The sequence below is a fragment of the Dermacentor andersoni genome, chromosome 6 (assembly GCF_023375885.2).
Source record: "Dermacentor andersoni chromosome 6, qqDerAnde1_hic_scaffold, whole genome shotgun sequence".
Taxonomy (NCBI): Eukaryota; Metazoa; Arthropoda; class Arachnida; order Ixodida; family Ixodidae; genus Dermacentor; species Dermacentor andersoni.
Genome location: NC_092819.1, coordinates 64,196,272 through 64,221,831, shown reverse-complemented (window position 1 = coordinate 64,221,831; position 25,560 = coordinate 64,196,272). Strand labels below are relative to the sequence as shown.

At 46.9% G+C, this 25,560-nt stretch overlaps 1 protein-coding gene across 1 annotated transcript in view; it reads left to right on the top strand.

Moving 5' to 3' along the window:
- LOC129382496 (uncharacterized) overlaps positions 1–25,560 on the top strand; it is a 244,060-nt gene that overhangs the window by 90,598 nt on the left and 127,902 nt on the right. Inside the window, exon 4 of the mRNA XM_072288932.1 lies at positions 2,927–3,005. Within this exon, the coding sequence (XP_072145033.1) occupies positions 2,927–3,005 (79 nt within the window). The remainder of the gene's footprint in view (positions 1–2,926; positions 3,006–25,560) is intronic.

The window sequence follows — 25,560 nt, the reverse complement described above, 5'->3', positions numbered from 1 at the left end:
CACATACAGTGCATACACCGAACACTCGGAAATAGCGGAGGAAGTAGCGATCGCGCTGTCCCTCACAGAACAGGAGTGCGAAGTCGTACTAAGCGACTCGCAAACGGCAGTAAAGAATTACGCCAAAGGTCGAATTTCCATGGAAGCCCTGTCCATTCTGGCCAAAGCGGGCAGATCCAAAACCGCGAGCTCGAGGATCGTATGGTTCCCCGCGCACGTCACCACGGAAGGCGACGCGCTCCCGAATCTAAACGAGACGGCGCACCAGACGGCGCGAGACATGACCCGCCGCGCCGAACAGGGCAACGCTTCTCGCACGATAGCGAACACTCCTCTCGCAGAACGGTATAGGCTCACCAGATACAACGACATAACCAGTGCATATCTAAACGCCAGAAGGATATGCCTACCGCCGAGTCCAAAATTCAACAGGAGGCAGGCCGTCGCCTGGGGACAACTCCAGACGAACACCTGCCCTAACGCATTCCGTCTGAAACGTACATTCCCAGATAAGTATCAGGACGACACGTGCAAATTGTGCGAGGAAGGACCAGCAACACTCAAACACATGCTGTGGGAGTGCAATGTACTTATAGGAAGGATGGCAGTTGCTCCTGGGACCCTGTCGTCGAGGTGGGCCGCCGCTCTGCGCAGCTCAGACCTCGGAATCCAGACGTGGGCAGTCCAGCAAGCCCGTGAGGCGGCGTTGAGGCAGGGCCTTGACGTTCCCTCGTGGGAGACCTGAGCCCGGGTCGCGTTAAACCTTGCCGGACGTACAAGAAAGTTGTATTCATCCATCCATTGACAACAGCAAGGACACTGTAGTGAAACACACTGTACAAACTGCATCTGGCCGGTTTAGTCTATTTATTTATTTATTTATTTATTTATTTATTTATTTTAGCCATACTGCAAGCCTGCAAAGGCGGTGAGCAGGAGTGGGGATACAAAAGAGAGATGGAGAAACGATGTATAGAAAAGCGGGGCGGCACAGGTAATGTGTGCGAACGTCTCTTCACAGCTGCACCTGTCGCACGTGGTGCTGTTGGCCATTTCAATAAGGAAGGCATATGAGTTCGTAAATGCAACGCCTAGCCGCAGATGGTACAACATGGTCTGTTCACGTCGTGGCAACCTAGGCGGTAGGAGCATCCATATATCCGGAGACAACGAGCGCAAACGACACATGGTGAAGACGTTCGAATCCCACAGGAGCAAAGTACATTCACGGGACATCGATCGCAGCCCAGCTGCAGCGTCTGTTCACGAAAGTGGAATCAAGAAACCTTGACCACTTTCATGCGCAGATCGGGCGGCTTCTTCAGCGTGGTCATTCCCGCTGACGCTGCAATGTCCTGGAAGCCATTGAAAGATTATGTTGTGTCACTTGTCATGGCTGTGATTATATATGTGTCGAATTTCTGAGGCAAATTTTTCATTGGGTCCGTGGCGGGCCTTGTAATCGCTGTAGGGCTGCCTTGGAGTCACTAAAGACCGTCCTTTGTTGTAATGGTTCCTGCTTAATGAAATCAAGTGCAGCACGAAGTGCCGCGAGTTCTGCACCCGTCGAGGTGGTAACACATGAAGCCTTTGATTTCTGCATTTCTGATTTCTGAACTTGATTTCTGCATATTTTGCCGGGATGACGACTGCAACAGCAGAGCTGTTGAGTTTTACCGAACCATCTATGTAGGCATGTTAGCGGGATCTGTGGACGTTGTAAATGTGTTCCATAGTTGCTTCCTTCAAAGCTGACAACGGCACTCCAGCTTTATTTTTTGATGCCCGGAATTGCCAATTGTACTTGCGGTCGGTGCTGACACCACAATGGGGTTGATAATCGTGTAGCAAGTGTGAATTGTGCTGGCAAGTAGGACTTATGTCTAACAATACTTCTGAGAAAGGTTGAATGTGGCATCTTTGCTGGCAACCAAGCAAGATGGTGTGAGGGAATCCGAGCCAGGCATCGGATGTGTGCTCTCAGGACATCTGTTGCAATTTAGACTGACAAAGGAGAATCTCTTACAATAGAGAGTCTCTGACAATGGCCTGGTTAACCTCCCTGCCTTTCTCTCATTTGCATCTCTCTCTCTCTCTTTCTCTCTCTTTCTGACAATGGCCATTGTCACAATCGATGACTTAGTTTTGCGAGACCAAGACAAGTTCCGAATGCTTGGGCTTGCACACTCTCAAGTCTGCGGATATTTGTAGTGCAAGTGAGGTCGGGGGGGCGGGGGGAGGAAATAGAAAAGCAGAAGGCAGGGAGGTTAACCAGAATAACGTCCGGTCGGCTACCGTATACACCAGGGGAAGTACTTACTCGTACAAGTATTTACTAGTATACGCATGCTGTACCGCAGGAAGCCCAAAAATAACAATACCCTGGTTTGGGCGAGTTGCTTCATCTTGGCAGTTTTCATAAAAAAGTGCCAAAGACGAAGACAAAAAGGCACACATACGACAGGACGAGTGGTTGGCTGAACACTGCAAGAAGTGCACATGCAAACCCATGTTTGGCGAATCAACTTTCTTGAAAGGAAAAACAGAAACAGAACGCGATATAGTTGAAGCGTATTTTATGAGGAAGGCAGGTGACAAGTGCGTCAGCTGTCCGTCTTTGGCCTTGCAGGAAAAAGAAGTGACATTTCTTTTGAGGTATCTAGGAACGTGAACTGACTGACCATACAATATATGTATGAACTGCATGGCTTATACAATCTTTTCTATGATGATGCGTGCATGATGTACCTGATGCGCAGTGCGCAAGTACATGATCGTTTGAAAAAAAAAAAAACGTAGTCGGAAGTTCAGCGCCCGTCCTGTCGTATGTGTGCCTTTTTTTCTTCGTCTTTAGAGCTCTTTTATGAAAACTGCTCAAAAATAAGGTTTTAATTAATTGCAACATTGGTGGTACTGTATCGCCCAGGACTTATCGTGGAGAAACGCAAGAAGGTGCACAGTGGAGGCCAAGCTTTTTCTCATGTACGAGACGTGAGGGCTCCAAGGTAAGTCTCTATCAATAATGACGCCGAGACATCGGTGCATTCGTCTGTAAGGCACATTTCGGCCATCAATCCACAAAGCATATGGGGCCGTTGCTTTCCAAGTAAAAGCAACGAGTGCACACTTCTCGGGTGAAAGCTCCAGGCCTTGCATTCTTAAACATGTTGATACAGCCGTTGAAGCCTTTTGAAGTTATGCGCAGGCTTGTATACGTGTCACAGCTGAAGCATATATGAAAGTCTAGTCTGCATATACGGAGAGTTGTACAGTTTGTGGTAACGAATCGGCTAGACCAGCGGGCACAAGATTGAACAGGGTAGTGCGAAGTACTCCGCCTTGCGGTACACCACAACTGGTATAGCTAGACTGCGTTTATCCGCCTTCAGCCAAAATAAAGAAAAATCTTCCATTAAAATAGCTGCGTATCTAGTGAAAGGCGTGTCCACCCGTTCCTACAGCTTCTAAGGCGTCCAGAATCGCGTGCTGATCTACCTTGTCGCAGGCACCTTTAACATCAAGGAATAAGGCCGCAGTGATTCGTTTCAGGTGTTTCTGGTGCTGTACTTACATTACTATCTGTTGACGAGCGTCCGCGTCAAAAGCAGCTATTACATCTGGATAGATACTGTAAAATTCCAAGTACCATTCTAACCGTGTAAGGAACACTTTCTCCATTACCATGCCGACGCTGCTGGCTATTGGACGGTGAGATGACAATTCTGATGGAGGCTTGAGGAGTGGAACAACGCGAATGGAGTTCCACGTGGTACGAACCAAGCATTCGCACCACGATGCGTTGTATAGGCCAAGAAATGCATCTCTGGCCTCTTGACCAAAGTTGTTTGCAAGCGCAGACTTTGTGATGCCATCGGGTCCTGGTGACGAAGATCGTCTGAACCCAGCGAGTACGGCCTCCAGTTCGTCGATGGAGAAAGGAGCGTCCATACGAGGATCCCGGGAGCAAGGGGTGACAATATGAATAGGTGTGCAAGGCTGGAACGTCGGGCCCGCGATCCTTGCGCAGTAGGCTTCTGACACGTCGACTTCTCGGCGTCCTTGGTGTAGGTCTAGATATTTAAATGGATAGCGCTGTCGAGGAGCTGTTCAATGTCCACGAACTGTTCTCTAAACAACCGACAGAGGTTCACACAGATCGAGACTCAAAAAAAAAAAAAAATTCCTAGCGTTGATTTTGCAGCACAGCAATGCGACCATGAATTTTCTTTTGGATGCGTCTGGCCTCTCTAAAGTCGTAAACTGATTTAGTCCGTCTGTATCGTCGCTCTGCTCGCCGGCGAACTGCACGGAGGTGCTGTATTTCCGCCTCAGAATCCGTGTATTTCTCTAATGGCTGAAGTGAACGCATGGCATCCTGCGTGGCCTTGGCGACACGAATTTCCACTGAGGACGAAAAGCCTTCGTGGCATGCGCCTTACATTGGTGATTTAAACAAGGATCAATATATTGTTTGTTTAAAATTTGATGAAGCCGGTTTTGCTAGGCCCTTTATCCTCAGGTAGGTAGGAATGTGGTCGCTTCCAGGGTTTGTATGTCGGATGCACCAATACAAAGTAGTAGACAATAAATAGTTTGCATACATTCGCTTGCACATAAAAATATACATGCACTGCTTTCGTGTACAACAGCACCATTACAGGGTTTATGTCAGATAGGGAAATAAACAGAATGAAACAAACGCGTACAAGGGAACAAAAGAAATCTTTACATCTAGGAAAAAAAGGACTAATTTCTTTTCACTAATTAAACTGTCGACAGGTGAGCCTTCAGTAGTGTAAAGAAAGCAGCCGAAAACGAGCGTTCCACGACATCGGCTGCAGGGGAGCGTGTTCCATCATCGGACCGTTCGTAGAAAGAATGGATTTTCAAAGATACTGGTTCGACAATAAAAGTCTCGCAGTTTTTTGGAGTGGTGAGATCGGCTGGTTTGGTGACAGAATGAATAATGTCGCCCTTTGTTATTGATATTTTCGTGTGATAAAGTAGATACAGGTACTGTAACGGATCAGCATAACGCAGGGAATATATAATGAATCCTGTGCAACCTTTTTCACCAAGGCTGTGCGCGCCAATGGTAGGTACTGTAAAGAAATCTGACCGAGTTTCTTTTAATACTTCTAACTGGACAATATTTTCTTCTGTGCGCGGGTGCCACACTATATTGACGCTTGTTCCATGATTGGCCGCACAAACGTTTTATATGTCATGAGTTTAATATCTTGTGGTACCTGTCGCAATGTTCTTCTGAAGTACCCAAGTTTTCTTTCTTTCTTGACGTTAGAAATACGCTCGTTCCACCGAGGATCAGAGGTAAATAAGACACCTAAATACTCGCAATTCTTTACTTCAGACAATGAGGTTCCATTTAAACAGTAGTTAAATTGTAACGGTGAGCGCTTTCCAGTGATTCTGCAGAGAACTGTTTTTCCTGGGTTAATTTTCATTTGTCAGGTCTCGCACCGTTTGTCTATGTGAATAAGAGCTTCATTTAATTGGACCTGGTCGTGAGGGTCATCGATCTTGCGGTAAATTATGCCCTCATCTGCAAATAGCTTAATTTTGAAGTTTGGATTGCCTGCCTCTAGTAGCGTGCATTTATGCCAGCATTCGCGAGTACGGCTGTAATGCCGCCGTCGTGGCGACAACTTGCAACACTGTATGCGTACTACATCTGACTCGCAAGAGGCAATGGGGTTCGCTCAATACCGTGCAGCGAAACCGAGCTGAAACTCTGCACGTGAGCTCTTCATTAGCTCAGCGTGCGTGAAAAGCCGGGTAATAACATTTCTGAGGGAATGCCCCCAAGAAATTGAACGCCGCGTATTTTGTATAGCGTGATCTCCGAAACCGCGCGCTGTTCGTGAGCCTGGTTCGTTAGTGCATGCGCTCGTCGGCTCGCAGTGCAGGGCCACGCAGCGAAGCCCGCGCGAGGCCTGCGTGAGACCTGTATACGTTCTTAGTTGGCTATTCAAGAACGATTACTCATCGGGACAAGATGTCATTGCCAAAAGGTGTGGTCCAAATGATATCTTGCGGGTTATTAATGGTTCCCGCCACGACGCAGCCGCCGCTGCCCCCGGTGTTCGAAGACCCCCGGCATTACGTCGGGGTGCGTTTCACTGCAGTGAAATTCTAGTTGAAGAGCCGCAATTATCGGCTGTCTTTAGGCCTAAGTGCTGCCCGTGCCGCCGACGTATAAGGACGTCGGAGGGAGCAAGAACAAAAGGAGCAAGTGCAACGGCGGGAAATGATACAAACACAATTAGGAGAAAGCTCTGGGCCTCGCGCTCGTGCGCGCGCCGCCGCCTCCACGTACTTCCTCACTGTCTTGTCAAAATTCGCCGGCCAGGCAGATTAATGGTGGCCGTAATAATATCCGAGAGCTGACCAGTCGCGACGCTTTCTTTTGCGCGGTCGATTGGACGCCAGTGGTCCTTGAGGGTCATTAGTGCCTCGACTGGGCTCTTCGATTGGCTTTCGGGCCAGCCACGGGGATGGTCAGCTGCTCCGTGCTGCGCAATTCTGTTTCTTTCGCGACGTCGGCGTTTTCTCGTGAAGTGTGCGTAGCTCGCAGAGCTTGTACAGCGCGTGCGTAGCGCGTACTCGCAGCCTTTCTGTAGAAGGTCGTCTAAGCGAGATCCTTTGAACGCCCCTCGCCGCCCTGCCCCTGAACATTATAGTTAGGGACGATCAGGTGCGGCTGATCGAGGTGCCGGGTACGTGGTCTTCCCAGATAGCGATGTTCATGGGACGTCAAGAGGTAGCGACTATATATCAAAGGCAGCCCGGTCAAAGTACTCTGGTCTCTCACGCACTCCGGCAGGCACAGTCTTGAAATGCCAAGATATCAGCACGATCGTCGCTTGACTCATGAAATACCGGCCATATGGAGCGCATCGACGCCTCTACGATCGGAACGAAGATACCTCTCCGACCAGCTACTACGCTTCCCACGTGGAAGTTTCTTTTTTTTTTAAGTGGCTAAAATAAATAACAAAGACGTCGGCGCTTAACTATGCAGGTACGCGATGGTGTCGCTTCGTTGGAGGCCCGTGGACATCTTTTTGCTCTCCAACGTGTCAGCCTGTTTTGTGCTGACGGCGAATTTTTCGACAAACATGCTAAATTTAGGATTCCAATTTTAAACCTTGTTGACCACGTTGTTACGTCACCGTTGTTATGTCCACGCTGTTACGTCCACGGTAGTCAGAGACTGTCCCGACAACAGTGCTACAGTTCGCAGCGACTGCTGCGAAATTGATACGTTAAAGTGTGAGCAAAGGTCAGTAGCTCTCGAAGATGAGCGGTCAGGGCATCATCTCTTTTTTTTTTTTTTTTTTTTCTATTAGCACGCTTTGAATAGTCGGCTGTGCGATGAAATGATGTTAATTAATGCAGCAGTGAGCAGCAACATTGGTTTACTCACTCAATTCATCACGCAGTATCCTCCCAATAACGGCATCATTTAACACTGTGAAAAAGACGGTAACGTAGTTGTTGCCAACATATTCAGTACGATCAACATATCAATCAATCAATCAATCAATCAATCAATCAATCAATCAATCAATCAATCAATCAATCAATCAATCAATCAATCAATTGCTCTGTCTGAACAGCGTGTATGCCGCAGCATGACTTTCAGGGACCCGTCTTGCATGTTCGCCAAGTATACATATATGCTATGGCAAGTCTCTCATGAAAAAATGAACCTGATTCTCGCCATTTAATAGACCATTTTATGTTTGCTACAAGGAAATACCATGACGTGTACGTTGACGACGATACAGAAGCACTCGTACTTACATTTAGGCGCCCGTCAAAGCACCCTAGGTGCACGGTCAAAATTAATCCGGAGACCCGCATTATAGGCGTTCCTCCTAATGTGATCACTGTGTTGGCACGTAAAACCGCACAATTTAGTTTGTATTTACCGTGGACGACTCGGGTGTTAGATAAAATGCGTGTAATTTAGAAGAAAAGAAGCGGGGGTTGGGGTCTTGAGCGGGGGGGAATCTAGAGTGAAGTTCCCCTCAAGCGGACTTGTGATATGACAGGGCCAGAAATAAAGAACGAAACCAAGGCTAAGGTGAACCAGACTCTGCAAGTACTCGAAACACTTAGCTTCATTTCCACATTAGCGTGAAGAAAAAACACACACACGCACACCGCCATCCGTATGCGTAGAGAAAGACGGAACACGTCACATTACCTTGCTAGCATGACTCCGGTGCTTTCATGGCCGTGCTTCTCGCAGCTATAGGCATAAGAACAGTATCTGTAAAATAAGCGCTATTCTTTGGGTATTAGCACCGACGGGCTGGTGCCCTTTCTCATGAATAGAAGACTGAGAACGGCTCGGTATGCGGTTTGCGGGACGTGGCAACATTGTTCTATGTTCTTAAACATTTCTTTGCTTCTCCTTGCTTTGCTTTTCTTTTATTTCTTTTTTTTTTTCATTGCTCTTAAACTGCCGCACTGCTACTCGACGGGAACGTCTTTGAAGTACCTGCGATGGCCACACTACTACGATGTGTCGTGGCAAGCGATTGATGGATTGAACAAAGATCTCGAATTGACGAGTTTCGCCGAACTTTCGGGATGGGTCAAAAGAGAGCGCGATGGCTTTCCTCGAAGACCACGACAACGATAGAGCGTTGCGTTTTAATTTTGGAGCTGTTCGTAAGTGGGCCCTTTCTTGTGTGTGCGTGTGCGCCTTTCCTTATTAATTTTCTTTTTCCGAATTTCATCATGAAGACAAAACATATCACTTTGAAGGTGGAGATGTAATTACTCAAGGCTTTCCGCATATTACTGCAAGGCTATACCATCCGCCTTAACCTGATCGTGCAAGGCACGTTTCTAAAGGAAGGGTACGAGGAGGGGGAGGGGGGGAGGAGTTTGGCTTATTAACATACGCTCGTTTGAAGACGCAAAAACAAATTTTTGCGACAGGACGAACTAGGCTAGTTTGCGCAAGGCATCAGCCAAAGAAAACTACAGCTAGAGAAGGGAAAAGACTACGAGTCACTGCGTCTGGTAAACTTAACAACAGCACAGCGCCAGTTATAATGGGGCGTGTGCAACGATCGTCGCTGTTCTTCGTAGTTTACGTCAATGGTAAAACATTTTCCGAGTAACTTTCGATATTCACTGTTGCTATCGGTTTCAATGAGCAACGGAGCCGTATGATGTGCGCAGCGTTCAGTGGTTTCCCACTTAAGCGGATGCATTGCAACACAGAACAAGAGAGAGAAAGAAAGGAGAAGGAAAGGCAAGGCAAGGAGGTCAGCCAGGCGCGCGTTTGATTTGCTACCCTGCGCAAATGCAAGGGGATTAAGGGTTGGAAAGAAAGGATGAAAGTGCGACAACGTTATCATTTCTCTGAGTGTATACTAGCCTGGGCTTTTCGCGTGGAATCTTCAGAACTTGTATAATTTCGTGTGTATGAAGACACAGCGCTGCTTTCTATAATTTCGTTATATTCTTGCTTACTTATTTTTGTGTAGCCTAGATAGTTGTGGGGCGTTTGCGTGATGGCTTTCCGGTTTCTTTTTGTTCGTTTGTTAGCTTCCTATTCTCCTTTTATGAGCAGTTATGCTTTGTAATTGATGTAGTTAATATCCCAGCAACCAGACTATGCTTAACCATGTGATGTAATGGTGTACTATATTTCTTTCTCTTTTTTTACTCTATACCTGTATCCGTGTTTTCAACAGAAGATTTTCTCATATATTTTGAATTATTCAAAAACAGTTACAACGACAACGATACACCCCTACTCGCCCGAATATTCACGAATCACATAACCCAGTTTTGCCGAAGTATACGCAGTACCATCAAACTGAATTTTCTGATGTCAAGTTGTTACTACAGGTCGCAAAATATCTTTCTTTTTTTTCACGTGAATAACTTTCTGCGACACAAACGTTAAAAAAGTTTGATTAGCTATGCGATAGCCGCTAGTATAAGTAACCTATCACGTAGAAAAGCTACGTTAAAGTTATGAGGAATAACGTCCAGGAAATGCAATATGGGTTATGAGCAACACTGGCTTAACTTTGGACCGCGTGGGGCTCTTTAAGCGCACTTGAATCTTAGTATACGAGCGTATTTTGCATTCCACGCAGAAGGCAGTTGCCGTGGGCGGATATCCAACCTGCAACCTCGTGCTTAGCGGTAGAGCACCATAGTACCGGAGCCACCACTGCAGTTAACAGCTATCTCGTCATGTTAATAATATTATCACGGTTCGCCGAAAGGGTATCACTTTATTTTGGCTGCCTCAATTAAAGAAAGAGGAAGTAACACTCGCAAGGGATTAACTAAGTAGTCAAGAACGCTCGGATGGCGAGGCAAGCCGATTGTGTTCGTGCAGGCGAAATTAGTCACGCCAGAGGGCGGAAAGAACATTGAATTTCGATAGAAACACTAAACACTGTGATCATCGTTTCTTTTTCCGGGTTTCCGACCATTCAACAACCTTCTTTAAAGGCTCACACTCAGGTATTAAGAAAGATTTAGCTCGAACTGTTTCACCAAGACCAATGTAGGGACTTTATTTTCTGTCTACCCAAGCCGACTGAGGCAGAGCTTCTTATAGCTGTAACGGTAATCTGTTTGCGTTTGTTTAGTTTTTTTTTCTTCTTTCTTCTTGCCCTGGTACTTTCGCTTTCCCCGCGCATAAGTGTCGGAAAAGTCGAGCGGAATGAAAGCACAAATGACCCCTACGACATGCCAGCGGTGAGAAGGTGCTGGGCCCGTGGCGGGGCGGGTATTATCGCAAAAAACATGAGTCCCGCGCGCGCGCGCGGCAATTATTGCCGTGCCGACGCGAGCCGACGTCCTGGGAGCGCAAAAGTAAAGAGTGGTGCCTAATTGACCGTTAATGACGGCGACCCAATCACCCCTGCTGCGTGCTCAGAAATCCCAAACAGTCTCGGCGCCTACCCCCCCCCCCCCCCCCCCTATCATTTCCCAGCGTTCAGTTGAGTTGCATGCCGTTTCATCTGCGGCTGCGTGCCGCCGTTTTGTATGCCGAGCAGGAAACGCGAATCTCGATTCGTGAGTGCGTGTGTGTGCTGCGTCTGCCTGTTTCTGTACATGTGACAGGGCGAGAGATAGACCGAGCATCTACTCCTTCCTCTCTCTCTCTCTCTCTCTCGCTCGCTCACTCTAATAATGATATGCACACCAGCGGTGTCGGGGCTGGTGTCGCGCCGCTTGAAATGGAGTTCCCTACTGTGGCGCAAAGTGTAGTGGCAGTGCCCGGATTTCACGTGCTCCTGAGCACTCTTTCTTTCTTTCTTTCTTTCTTTCTTTCTTTCTTTCTTTCTTTTTCTGGGTAGGCGGCTGACGCGGCGTTTCCCCATAGCACCCTTGCGAAATGAGCCCGTGTGAGGGCACAGCGCAATTTACATGTGCCTGTACCTGGCGTGATGGCATGGTGCAGTGCCGTTCGGCTGCTGAACATGAGATCTCCGGTTTGATTCCTGCGAGGAAAAGAGGCCGCATTTCGTTGAGGGCAGCACGCGCAGAATCGGGTGCCTACAAGCGGAATTATCGGCTCACGTTATGGCAGCGCAGCTGGTGCATAGATATCAATCTTGGACGCCCCTCAGAGTGCAGGTGTTGCTTCGGGGCACGTGACTCAATCGATAAAGCGTTTCGTTTGCGTGTTTGGTCGTTTGCGTAGACAGGGCAACATCGGTAATTCGTTCGGCAGTATGAAAGTGCAGTGCGTACGCGATCTATTTTGGCTGTCATCACCATCATCATCATCATTAGCGTATTTTTATGTTCAATGCAGGACAAAGGCCTCTCCTAGCGATCTCCAGTTATCCCTGTCTTGCGCTAGCTGATTCCAACTTGCGTCTGCATATTTCCTAATTTCATCAGGCCACCTAATTTTCTGTCGTCCTCGTCTGCGCTTCCCTTCCCTTGGCACCCATTTTTATTGTATGGAAACCTTTTTTTGGAGACTTGTTAACAGACGCTATCGACAGTTCCTGTACTGCCTTCGTTACTGATAGAATGCTGTCCGTAGGTGAATGCTGACAAGCATATTTAACGTGCTGCACATTATGCATGTGAAGTATGGCTACGTGATACGTATAGTATAGGATTCTCGAAGAAATGCGAAAGGTAGTTGTCACCGCTTGCTAAAGAAAAAAAACTTATATGAAACAACAAATTACGCTAGCAATTTATGTGCTTGATTAGCTGCTTTCGTATACGGTCATCGTGAAACCATCTCTTTGTTATGAAAAATGACTTCAACCCAACCGGGAGCACAACTTCACATTTATAATATAAGTGCACTTGCTTCGACAGAAAGAAAAAAAAAAACATTGATCGCTATCTTGTTAGCGTGAATGAAGAAAGTGTGATTCCTATATTTTCCTTTCTCGTCTGGCATGGTCTGGAATGGACGACGCAGATCTCGCAAGGAAGGCTGACGAAGCTTGTTCACCGTCAGCCTCTAGACTTCGTGATGCCAAAGAGAATTCCTGTTGAACACTGGCCCCCGTTCGTCAGCAGTTCACGTTGTTCAGGCACGCGGGGAAGTCATCATCCACTTTCACAAAGCCCAGGACACTTGGTGTGCGCCAGAGGCCTGTGTGTAGACATTACACCGTTACTGGAGGGCAAGCTCGACACGCCCATTCTCGAAGCCTTTCCCTGTGTGTCGTGGCTGCTTGTGGCGCCTTATTGTGAAAATTGATGCTTGCATAGAGTTTCCTACAACGCGTATACTAAAGGTAACTCTCGCGCTGGTGTCTATGGGGGCTGCCCTCATGGCAGTCCAGCGAACGTGGGAATGGTGACTAGTACACGTATCTAGCTAAGCTTATTCGTTAGGGCTTCAAATGGCTTTGTGATTTTGCACATTGATTATTTTCAGGAAAACGTTGCGTTATAAGTGCAACAATTTGCATTGACTATGTATGTTCGGAAAGCCTAATTGCCTTTTGCGTTTAGAAAAATACAACTGCGTACAAATTGGGACCCCTAACGGAAGATAAAGCGTAGTAAACAAAGCCACATGAACGTTTAAGCTGTATAAGCACGAAGACGAAACAAATCGACGTACTAACCAGCATTTTCATGGTAGCTGTGGGATCACAGGGACTCACGTAATTTTAGTAGGAAACTCTGGTTCCGTGTTTCCACAGCATCTCGTTCAATACTTCGCCATTGTTTCACCATAAGATCGGTGGCTTTGCGGAACTGTTGTAACGACGAAAGATTCGGCGAATTTTATATTCGAGAAATATTGAATAAAAATAAAATGCATGTTGGAAAGAAATGCTCAGAAGCTGGTGCTTGCGCTTAATGATTCTATAGTAGGTGACAACCTAAGGATTCAGCACGAGCTCCGTCCACAAAAACGCAGTCCAGTTGCCCTTATCCTCTAAAAAAGAGCCGAGCCAGCTGGAGTCCGCTCACGGCCTAATGACTTCGCTCTGCTAATGTAAATGTTAGGGTAACCGGAAAATAAAAGCTCATTGTTTCGAGTTAACATATTGCCCTTAGCTGAACACTGATACAGGGATCACCCATAAAGTTTGCCAAGCTGTTCAGGTTTAATCCTAAAACCCCTAACAAAATACAGATATTTACAAAACAGCCGTTTTAAACACGAAAAACCGTTTGACGTCGCGGAAGTAAGCGAACCTCATTGGCTCCTGCATCTATGCAAATTGTTTTTCTGTCTTTTGTGTTTATGTTTATGCGTACATATAACCCTTTTCATTTAAGGTTGTTGCCCGCTATAGTACAATTTGATCCAACGTTAAGAAAAAGAGGCGTACAAGCCAAGACAACCAAGGACTTACTGTAATAAATCATTTACTATTTGGGACGTGTAACTCTGAATGCGGTGAATAATAAGAGCCGGTTCACAAGAGGGCATCTCTGGCAAAAGGCTCGACGAAGTCAGTTCGTGGCGATACAACAGTGTTATGACAGTGTCCTTGTGCGCCTATCCCAAATTTCCCTGGCCGTGTACATATCGTATCGTTACATATCGCCGTGCACATATAGCGTACTAGGCGTGCGCGAATAGTGATTTTTGAGGCCGAATCGAATACGAATCAAATAGTACCATAAGCGAATTGAGTCGAATATCGAATAGTTTTCGAATAACGAATAGCCGTTATTCCAGTCGCTATAGTCTGATGATCCCGTCCCACTATTCCTATAGTCTGCAAGTTTCTGTAAATATATAGCAACGTTATTTACTAAAACACAAATAGAGCATTAGGAGCAACCAGTAGGTCCTTCGTACGCACAGGACTCTTCAGAGAATGCGAAGGCATTCTGTATAGCATGCAGTTTAGAGTTACTTAAGCGGCGTAACCTGCCCCACTGCGCAAGTTCTCATGCTTTATGTCTCTACTACGTACATATGCGCGCGTGGGTGAAAATTTACTGTAATATTTCTTCAATCTTAAGTTTTTTGGGCCCAGTGGACGTTTTGAGATATTCCAACAGTTTTCGAACAATATTCGCGTTTATGAACAGTGAGTATTCGATTCGAAGACCTAGTCGAATAGTGGCCCATTCGATTCGTTATTCGAAAGCGTCGAATATTCGCGCCCACCTGAACTATATACTGTTGGTGTTGAGGTGCTGGTGCTGGGTGTCCCACGTAACTTGAGAAAGGCGAAAAAGTACCACGCGACTACTCACGCGGCACCTTTCCTTTTTTTTTTTGCGGGTTTTCATTCAGGCTTGGAAAAATACCTTTATGTAGCACGTATTGAGCAACAGAAAGCTCGATCGGGAATTTTTCATGATGGTTTACAACTTTCTCATTTATACTTCTGCTCTGAACATTATATTTCAGCAGTTGATTAATTAACAATTAATTATGGAATTATGACTGAAATATTCTGACTTGCTCCAAGCAACGGCAACCAACGTTACCTTGGTTCTGTCCAGCTACGTGGCACTTGCACATTTTTAAATCGTGGCACAAGTTACGTGAGACACTTAGTATGTACTGTTACTGTTCGTTTGTGAAGTAATAAATTTTATCACAATAGCACTTATACAAACACTCGACGCGCATTCGAGCTGGATATACCTCTATCGATGGCTCATGCGTGGATCTAGCACGAGAGTTAGAAGGTCTACAGAGACACAGAATGCGTTTGGCTGCAAAAACGACGCTGAGAGGTGGACCCACCGTGAACGCTCCACTCAATCGTCTCGGTGCATGGCAGGGCCAGAACTATGGTCGTCTGGCTTTCTCTGCTGGCGTTCGTGAGGGCTGTGCGCACGCGCAATATAGCTCACTAGCGTTCCTGCTGAGCAGCTGCGTGTATGCACTGCTCTGTGCGCAACGGACAGCAAGCGTCAATAGAAATCTGTTTAATCTTTGCTTTGCGCAGATAAGGTTTCCCGTTGGTCTCATCGCGTGCACCATCGAGATGCGATGCCCGCAATGCCACTGGCGGCGATCGTCGCGCCAGCGTTGTAAGATGCCTGGTAGCCGCCAGGACACTGTTTCTTCTACGCAGCAGGAGTCGCCTTGCGGGCTGCGTCGCGCCAAGCGCAATGCCAAGCGCGATTGCGCGACCTCGTGAACTTGCCTGGACCATATGCTTTACGGGAGCAATGAAGTCGTAGCGCGAGCTTAAACCTTACATGTGCGGACATGTGCGGTTCAGTTCACTGAGCATTGCGGATGCAGTCGATTGACACGTACGATCGCGATCAAGAAGCTAGATCACGTTTAAATGTATTTTGATTGAGCAATATCGCGATTGGAAATGCACTCTATACTGATCTGGGTTGGCCGTGATCGAAAGTCCCCGTCGGACATCAATCGATGTCGTAGGTGGTTTAAATGCTTGTTCTCTAGAGCATCGAACCACTGTTCACGTAGTTAACACTACGCTAATACAATATGTCAAGTATGGGGCTGCCTACGGGATGTGCTGCTTCCAACACGTAAACGCCAACGGGACCGCGTTTGTGCTGGGAGTTGCCTCCTGTGTTCGCGCTCTAAATTAACATCTTGCAGCATGAAAGCGACAGGACTCTACCAAGGCAGCAGCCGCTTAGTTCGAGTTTTCAAGAAAAGCGCGAGTGCACTCCACATATTCTGTTGGCTTCTGACGGCTGCCATTTGTCGCGGCTTTTTGCCAGCACCCACGTTTGTGGCCGCTTCTTGCATCATGGGAAACGGAAGTCGACCTTGGTGAGATTTCGAAGCTGTGATATCCTTATTTAATCAAGGCTGGAAGTTTTATTGGATTTGGCCTCAGCTATCGCTTGCTTCCGCTCCTCAGGCATAGTTTCGGCACTATGAGGTTGGGCTTTCGTAGGCTATGGAGCTGTGTAATTTGGATGCTGAAGGTGAGATGATGCGTCTATGTGCTTGTAATGTTAGAACAGATCCTTCGAGAGTCTGGTAGCCATATACCAGCTTGCAGATTTGCTGTTTCAGTTTTGGCCTGCATTAAAAGAGTTCTTATAAGGTGCCAGGCTGTTCCCAAATGTAATATATTGTTGAGTTTGTCACATCTCATGTACCTTAGCTTTATCGGGAGATATTGTCCCAATACGCATCGTTTAGGAGCTTTGTACGTTTTCGGAGTCCCTTATTCGTGTTGGACTTTTGTTTTCATCGTTTGGTGAGGCTACGACTCGCCTCCGACATGTTAAGAAAATGTGCGTTTATGTTGCACGTGTATACCGTTTTGGCAACTTATGTGGTGTGTGTATTCTCACGCTCTTTCAGATACTCGTTCCATGGCTACAGCGTGTGCTCCGTTATATCTCCGCACATTTCCGAACAGTTTCGAACAGTCTGGTCTCTTATGCTGCTACATTTTGTCGTTCAGTGAGTAGCAGCATAGAAATACGACCGCGATAGCTGGAGCTGGACGTCGCGATATCCTGTTCGCACGCGACCTCCTTCTGTGTCATGACGTCACAACACACGTTTGGCAACCTAAACCGAAATTGCCTGTAGAAATGCGATTTTCGTAAATTATTTAGGGCACTCTGAAGCTTGCCAGTATGTTTTCCGGGGTTTCGAAGTCCAGTACTTTCAGTTAACGTGATGAAATGAAAAGTCGGAGATGGCATGTCAGTGTGCTCCTGTCAATTTATGTGTGATCACTGCTCGAGTTAGTTAGTTAGTTAGATAGTTAGTTAGTTAGTTAGTTAGTTAGTTAGTTAGTTAGTTAGTTAGTTAGTTAGTTAGTTAGTTAGTTAGTTAGTTAGTTAGTTAGTTAGTTAGTTAGTTAGTTAGTTCTTTATCTACTTCTTTTTTCAATATGTTCACAACCAAAGTGTCGTCGGTTTGCTTATGGTTGTAAGGCGGAGTAAGTGCTTACAGTTATTAAGCAGTTTGTAATGAAAGCGCGGACACAGTGAAAAATGTGGCGAGTCCTGCCACTCCATTCTTATCCCTGTGGTTCACCTCCAGGCCGCAGGTTCTCTCTCGAATGTGTGTGTACATTTCTGCGTGCGCATGTCTCTGCTGAGCTTTTCTGTTTCGAGAAAGGGGAGATAAAGAGAGAGAGCGAGAGAGAGGAGCGCAGGAGGCCTCCGCCTATCTTTCAGCGATTTGTCGTGGCCCCGCTTCTTGGGTGGAGTCGCAACCAGGGCGTCGTCTCCACCGAGCTCTCTCTCTCTCTCCTTGGTCCGTCGGCGCTTGCATCTTCACGGACCACGTCGCCCGCCTAGCCCGCCTCGTCTCCAGGTACGCTCAGGTGTATGTGCGTGCCTGTACGTGTCCAGCCTTGTGTTTGCGCATGTGTGCGCGCGAGGGAGAGTGCAGTGCGGCAGTGTGTGTCTGTAGTGCGTGCTCGTTGGTACGTGAGTATGTTCGTGCGGCTGCCTTCGCGCACGTCCCCGTCCGCGTGCGAGATGTGTGCACTCGTGTGTGCGTAAAGGAGTGTAGGAGAGTGAGAGCGACTTAGAGAAAGCTAGGCACCAGCCAAGAGGAAACGGCGTACGAACACGAGACAGCGAAGAGAGCAGTGCTTGCACCTTTCCCAGTGCGTTAGATTCTTGCGACTGTCGCAGACCCGTATATGTATATGCATAATGACTGCGATGGCTCTCCTTTTTATTTTTCTGCTTAGTCATTTCCCTTTAATGCGGAATTCCTCTGCCGCCGAGAGGTTCGACGGGGCGGCTGAAAGCTGCGCTCTTGCCCCCTCTTGGTTTGTGCAATCGCGACGAAGTGGGCGGTCGCTCAAGCTGCCACCTGGCGGTGTTCCAGTGCACGCGGGTACAAGTGTTGCTCCGTGGTTTTGATCCCCCCCCCCCTTTTTTTTTCTCGCTTTCGGTGAATTCGATGCTTTGCGTTCGGGAACTTCTATAACTTGCCTATACCAGCACGCATGATTTTCACAATAGGCGATATGCTTTCTGCACCGGAGGTGTCTTGTCAGACGCAACGAGTGAACTGTGATGCTTCTTAGTTCGTCCACCTAGTTCGTTAGTGTACTTCACTTTCGACCTCCGTTCACATTAAAAGGTCAAGTTATCTTCGGGCTGGAACTGGAAACCGTGATCGTGTCTTCAACGTTTCCTGCCAAGTCAGCTAAACAAATCTGTCATCGAGCGTGGTTGTCCCGGGCTACATGTGCCGGAGTACCCTCACTGCAGCTGTATCGAAAGTTTGGGCTGTACAGGCCTCAGTTGCCCACTGTAGTCTCTGTAGTGCACGTCTGGAGGATTGCGTCTTCAGTGTCCTCCTCTCTTTTCTTTCTTTCCTTCTACGTTTCTTTCTTACCATCGCTTAATGCCTTCTCTCCTGCGTAGGGTAGCAAACTTGACGTGCGTCTGGTTAAGCTTATTGTCTTTCTTTCCTCTTATCGCTCTATCTGTAGTCTGTACAACAGTGTGAAGTAGTGTCTTTTTCATATGGCCCTTCAGCTTCATTCTTTCTGATTGCAAGGAAGGAAACCCACCGTGGTTGTTTACCGGCTTTGTCGTTACTACGCTAAGCGCGAGGTCGCGAGATCAAATCCCGGCCCCGGCGGCCGCATTTTGATAGGGGTGAAATGCAAGAACGCCCGTATACCGAGCGTTAATATACAATAGAATTTATTGACAGGAAAGACAGAAAGGTCAACCGAACATTAAGAGCACGTTAAAAAACCCCAGGTGGTAGAAAGTAATCCATGCCTCATAATCAGATTGTGATGTTGGCACGTAAAATCCCAGAACTTAAGTTATTGCAAGGAACCATTCATAACCACTAAAGATTATTCCGCTTCGTTAGTGCGTTTGCTTTTGGTCACGACCACCATGCATTTGACTTTTTCTACTTTGTGCAAGCTGTGCGGTGTTGTTTGAACTTAATGGCGCACTAGACGCTCACGTCGTTGCGTGTGAGATATTCTCATATGTGACCGCTCCATGTAAATTACTCCGTGTTGTTTCTTCTAATCATAAACTTCATTTATGCGTAATGTCTTTCTTTTCCGTTTTGTATAGGACTGTTTCATACCTTTCCCTCATTGTTGCGCAGAAAGCGACTTCATCGGCACTGATTCGAGGTAAGATCCGTGACGGTTCTAAACGAGAGCACTTAGAATGTATAGGAACTATGCGCAGCCTTTTTAGGAGGCTGAGTACACTGAATAGGTTGTGGCGATTCCTTGTGAAATAACATTTGCAGGCGAAATATGGTGTTTTGCTTGATTGCAGCCCACTAATACGGAATTTAATGCTGGTGGCGAAAGATATGAGTTACGGTGAGCCAGCACACATTCTATTTTAGTATTTCCTCTCCTACACCGCATCATTCAGTGCAGTAGCGAAATATGAAGGTACGGTCGACTTGAATGAGGCGCTTTCCGATTAATATGTATTCTAATGAAAATGTGTGCACAGTATAACTTTAATTTTTATCGTACACAGTGATGGTGTTCTAGGCAGCAAGGGGTTGAGCTGCCGAAAGGTCTTTTAATCTCTTTCAATCACTTGCTTCCCTAGTTAACCCTATACCAGCGAGTTGCACTTGGTCTTCCTGACAGAAAACTCGTAGTACATTCAAAATGATCGCGCGTTTCTGTTGGATTGCTGTTTGTAGTCAGGAGACGGCGTATAGTGGGAGATACGACAACCACCGACCTAACAGATATACTTCAAACTCGTGTCTGGCAAACTAAAAGCGTACTCTTAGTCAACAGTCGGAATTGCTGCGGACGGTAACCATCTGGCTGCTGTGCAGACTCGCTAAGTGGTGGTAGTGAAGCGTGAATATTCTGTGTCACTTTCACACAGCGTCTTGTTCAGCTCATCCACCTTCCCTCCTGCGTATTGACTGATCGCTGCAGCCTTGAGATGGCTCCGTTGACGAACCACTTTTTTCGAACCACCATTTTTTTTTTTCTATACGAAAGATCGGTGGAGGGTCATCGACAAGCCCCGCTTACAGAGCATCAAACCGGGACAGACGGCTCGTCTCCACTCATATATAGGTGCGGTAAAGTAAGTATATTAGGACTATATGTAAGACCACATCGCAAATACGCATACATATGCCGAGTTCACGAGCACGGTCAGACAACGCGCCTTCCACGCTTTTCCGTGACGCGACCCGTCTTCTCACCATGGCGACTACAAGAACAACACTCACCTGGCGCAATCACGCAGGCGCGAAGCATCTATCCATCCATCGCGACTCCCGAAACACGCACACAAACACAGCCGACCAGCCCACGGTGCACCGGCGTGGCGCTATTGAGGATCCTTCGTCACTCCGGCCGGCGCCCGCACTTCACACGCCACCGTCCAAACCCGCACACACGAGCCCTCGGGTTGCGTGCCCGGGGCTCGCCCTCCCTTCGACACCCAGGGCGACTCGTCGCACTGCGTGCACGTGCGTGTGTACGTGCACGAGGCCGGCCGCACAGCCGCAGACCGGGCGGCTGCGGCTGCTCTGGGCGCCGGCACTCTCACGCAGCAGCAGCAACAGCGTTACATGGCGAGCTTAATAATTTATAAATTGACTGCAGTGAGGGTAACAAGAAGAGGCGGGCTCGCACTCCTCTTTCACAGCCACGCACAAACACACACACACGCCCTTAGCGGGCGCATTCGCGCCGCGTGCGTGCGTGAGTGTGTGCCCCCGGCGCCCGCGTCCGAATTGGAGATTTTTTCTCTTGAATAATGCCCCGGATTCCGATATTATTCAAACGCCGAACGGGCACTTGATGAGAGCGCATGGCGCCAGAGAGCACGCGCCCTGCTATCGGATTGCATATGCAACGGTTTTTATACGGCGTGCGTGCAACAAGGCGCTGTCCCCGTGTATATTATAGCGGAATGCCGCCGCTATCCTCACGTGGTATCGACGCGTAGGGGGAGGAGGAGGAGGAAGGGGGGGGGGGCGGCGTATAAGGTGTCGATTCGTACTTTTTAAACGCCGTGACACCCATACACTCTGCACGCATTGGCGGTTTTACGACGTGCGAACTCGTAATGAGACACTCTCGTGCCGCGTTTGGAGAGCTGTCGTTTTTCCATTGCAAAGTTGTCGGTGCGCTGAAAGGCGGGATGTGTGTGTGTGTTTTTTTAAGAGCCCCGTATGCATACGTGATATAGGTTTCATGTACGATCCTGCCTACGAAGCCCTGAAACTACGTGAGCGTATATAACATGCCAGGCACGAGCACACGTGACTGTTGCTTTCATTCGAGGATCACAAATGTTTTTCAAGGTGTATATAGCACTCTGCACTGGGAACGTATCTTTGTTTCATAAACGACAGTCATATTTTTTTTAACAGCCTTCTTGTTATCACTGGTTAATATCCCAACAGCTCTAAACACCCTGCACGTTTCAGCGTGACATACCCTATACCTTTACATCCGAAGGCTGCTGTAACTCATCGACATGCTCAGAACGCTATGGTATACAGAAGCGATTCGATATATGAGGAAACAAGGCAGGAAAGAACACGTGACGCTATTCCCTGCCCTGTCGTTGCGACAGTGTCACTCGCGACGAAGAGCGTCTCTAATCTTGGGAACGACACGTAGTTTTGAGTGATCACTTTGTTGCGGGTGACAATTTTTTTTCCTGTCCTGTGATTTCTTCATATCGTTTCGCGTCCTTTTACGTCCTAATAAAAATAAACCACCTGTAGTCCAGAAAGATTCATCGATACGCTTGGAATGACTCGTGCATCCGCATCCGCACCAACGCTCTATCTTTATTAACTGTACACCTGTGGCATTTTCCCTAAGTGCATGGGTAATGAATGATCTTAGGCGTCGTATACCACGTACCACCGCATTAAGTGCTATTACGAAAAAGAAAAGGGCCGAACCACGTAGACCCTCGTGGTCTTGCCTTGTCCCAGATTGTAATATTGGCATAAAGCTGTATTGCTCTTCAACTTGCTGTTTATGAATTTCTTTATAGCAATGATATCACACAACACGGGGTATCAAAGCGAACTTAAGTATACGAAAAACTTGTGGCCCATTTCATGGGTTTGCCAACTGGGAATGAACTTCGATGTTACGGTCAAACGTGTTCTTCATTATAATATTGAAGCGAATATCATTGTTTGTATAGCTTTATAAATTTAAAAAGAACAGCAGTGCAATTTTTTCCTGTAATTTATATTTATTGTGTTGCCTTCATTGTACTCTCCCGACTTCCGCATGGCTGTTGCTGCCGTTGGGCCAGTCGGTATCGTGACGGTTACATACATACATGCATACATACATACATACATACATACATACATACATACATACATACATACATTCATACATACATACATACATACATACATACATACATACATACATACATACATACATACATACATACATACATACATACATACATACATACATACATACATACATACATACATACATACATACATACATACATGCATACATACATACATACATACATACAAAGATTATGTGAGCGCCAAATGGGAGTACAAGCAAACGGGCTTCAGTCTTGTATATAAGCCCTGTATGCTGACCGACAAAGTGACGTCAGTAAGCGACCTCTGGTCTGTCTTCTGTATAATAAAAAGATAAATTCCTACGTAATATCTCAACATATAATGTCGGCTTATAGATATGCCTGTAAACTACACCCACCTGTTAATGACATGGTAAATTATATTTAACAGATTCATAGGTATACTTTATTTTCTTTGATATAGCCATTCAGTGTGTGCCGTTCTTGGCCGATCCTCCGGAATGGGTATGTCCCACCGTGACGCAAGATGCACAAAATTCCTTAATTTTACTTGGTACGTGCCTTAATTTTATGTGCAAACACCTGTCATCACCATTCGTCCCTCGACAGACGTCATACATCGCCTTCATTCTCACATCACTGCGTAGTTTGTGCATATTTGCTTGATTTTGTTTGCATTGCGGCATAGCTTATGTTAGGTGTAGTGCATAAACATATACGACTTGCGCGAAATTAGAGATGCGGCGATTAGGGTGGATAAGAATAAATTTGCATGCGATTGCATGCGTACAACGGAAGTAAATACAATTGTGCGGATCCCCTTACTTTGTATAGCATTTAACTAACAGCTTCAGATCGAATCAGGAATGGGCGGTGGCTCTGCATACATTTATTTTTTTTCCCTCATTACTCGTGACTTCTCCTGAGCCTGCCACTCCAAATTTATGAAATACGCTGCTATCGCAAACTGGCTTGTCTCCACGAAGATGCGGCACTTGATTGTGTGACAACTGTTGACGTATGACGTCACCACGTGTCTAACGGGCCCTCTAAAACACACATGCGCGTCATGCAGTGTGGCAGGCGACCGACCGCATCGCGATCTGTGCGGATGGACTAGATTCTCGCCGAACGCTTTGGCGGAAACGGCGTTTGCGCCACTCGCGCAGCAGGAAAAGTGCGTCCCGCTGGTGCAGAATCTCTCTACCCTCTCCTCCTCTCTCTCTAGCTCTCTCTTTCCTGCTTTCTCTTTTTCGTGCCACGTACAATGTACGCGCTGTCTTCTAGAAAAGTGCAATATTGTGGAGGTCACCTCACTCGCGAGGTGCCAGCGGTCCTGGGGCCGCATCGCAAAAGCAGTTTGCGCGTCGCAGGAATAGCGACAGTTCCATATGACTCTGGACACGCCACACGCTGTTTTGCCTCATTACCGACTTTGAAAAAATTTTGCCAGTGCGTAATCAATACACACGTCTTAGATTAAGTCAATAAACGTGTCACGCCGTAAGACCACAAATTGTCCATAGATAATGCGGGCTGTTTGTAGTCTATATATAGCTGGACTGCTTACATCGCACATGGTTCCCCACTGGCCCCAGTGTGTTGTTCAGAGGAAAGGCAGAGCGTTAAATGGGGGGGGGGGGGGGATAGGAGGGGTGTTTGTGCTCGGAAGCTGCACAGAGGATTATGAGGCACACCACGTAGTGGGGGACAACCGAATTAATTTTAACCACTTCGGTGTCTTTAACGCGCACCTAAATTTATGTACACGAGCGTTTTGACATTTTTTGTCTCGGTCAAAATTTGGCCGAGACGTTGGTAAGGGCCTCAGTGGTTCTTGGGAGGAGACAGCGTCGAAACATAAAACCAGCAATACAGGGTTCTAATGAAGTGTTCGTGGTTTCCTTGTTTGATACTCCTTCCAAAAGGTATCTCGCGGTAGATAAAGGTCATGCGGTGTTTTTCCTTTCAAGCACTCTTTGTTTGTTCCCACTTTGGGCACAAGAAAATGTAATAAAAAATAAAGGGAAACAACGCCCCACGACCTCGCTTAATCAGGCCAATGCTCCATGCTCCATTGTCCTTGGCCCGCAGAGCACGTATATAGGCGACCGTTGTCCTTCTGCACCTTCTCCCTTTTTTCTGGGGAAGTGTGGGCACACCCGAAGCTGTTCTTTCCCGTGCACACGTTGGCCGAAAAACGAATATCATAAGCACTGGAGGTAAAATTCCAAGGAGTAGGAGCGACTAAACTGGCTGCAACGTATGTACATATACAGGGTGCCCCAACAATCATGCACTAGGATTTAAGAAATATGCAAATGCCACCTAGCTGGACGAAACCAAGGTAATGTTTGCCGTCGCTTGGAGATACTCAGATTATTTTTTGCTTACCTATTGATTACGTAATTTGTCTTAATTAATCAAATTCTCAAATATAGTTAGATGAAAAGTGTCAATGAGAAAACTGTAGAGCAGCATGACAAACTCCCGATACAACTTTCTGTTGCTCAATACGTGCTGCATAAAACTGTTTTTCCGAGTGGGAAAGAAGCCGGCGAGTACACGCAAAACTGCCGCGCGACTAGGCGCTCGAGGCTCGTAGCGTGTATTCACGGGCTTCTTTCACGCTCGGAAAGCCACTTTTATGCAGCATGTATTAAGCAACAGAAAGTTGTATCGGGAGTTCTTCAAGTTTCTCTTTGACACTTTTCATCTAATTATAATATGCTAGAAGACGAATAATTAATTATTACTAATTATGTAATTAGGTGGAATGCAAAAATGATCCGAGTATCTTCAAGTGACGGCAAACAACATTACCTT